Raw genomic sequence first — 699 nt, 5'->3', positions numbered from 1 at the left:
ACATACATGACATACATGACATACATTAAAGCACAACATTCCTGCCACACCAATACGAGATAACGGTAGCAACTGTATAAATACACCAAATGCATGTAATCGCCACATGAACACACATCACATATATAAAAGGTAACAATGCAGCTGCTGGTATAAAAACGTTGAATCCCTGTAAAAGGAGTGTTTGAACACCAGATAGGACGTGGTGATGTCACTGTGACGTCACACTGAAGAAGCTCTCTGTCTCTGGAGGGAGAGTGTTAGAAGCTGCTGTTCTGACGAGCCAGGAAGTAATCCATCTTGTTTCTCCCGTTAGGCTTGAAGAGGACGTAGAGGAAGATGGACACCACGGTGAGGAAGCAGGACACGGTCGCAGTGGCGACCACCAGCCATGTGAATGTGGAGTCTGTGAAGAGAGAGAGAGAGAGAGAGAGAGAGAGAGAGAGAGAGAGAGAGAGAGAGAGAGAGAGAGAGAGAGAGAGAGAGAGGTAGATGTCCTTTATTAGAATGTCCTTTATTAGAATGTCCTTTATCAGAATGTCCTGTATTAGAATGTCCTTTATCAGAATGTCCTTTATCAGAATGTCCTTTATTAGAATGTCCTTTATTAGAATGTCCTGTATTAGAATGTCCTTTATCACAATGTCCTGTATTAGAATGTCCTTTATTAGAATGTCCTTTATTAGAATGTCCTTTATT

At 41.6% G+C, this 699-nt stretch overlaps 1 protein-coding gene across 1 annotated transcript in view; it reads right to left on the bottom strand.

The window, feature by feature from the left end:
- Positions 1-187: 187 nt before the first annotated feature.
- Positions 188-699, bottom strand: part of LOC116398022 (interleukin-1 receptor type 2-like) — a 5,628-nt gene continuing 5,116 nt past the window's right edge. Inside the window, exon 9 of the mRNA XM_031873999.1 lies at positions 188-406. Coding sequence (XP_031729859.1) covers positions 261-406 — 146 coding nt within the window. The 3' untranslated portion in view covers positions 188-260. The remainder of the gene's footprint in view (positions 407-699) is intronic.

Source organism: Anarrhichthys ocellatus, unplaced genomic scaffold, assembly GCF_004355925.1.
Source record: "Anarrhichthys ocellatus isolate YVR2014 unplaced genomic scaffold, GSC_Weel_1.0 scaffold77, whole genome shotgun sequence".
NCBI lineage: Eukaryota > Metazoa > Chordata > Actinopteri > Perciformes > Anarhichadidae > Anarrhichthys > Anarrhichthys ocellatus.
The sequence above is the reverse complement of the archived record's forward strand: the minus strand, read 5'-3'. Positions and strand labels throughout refer to the sequence as shown.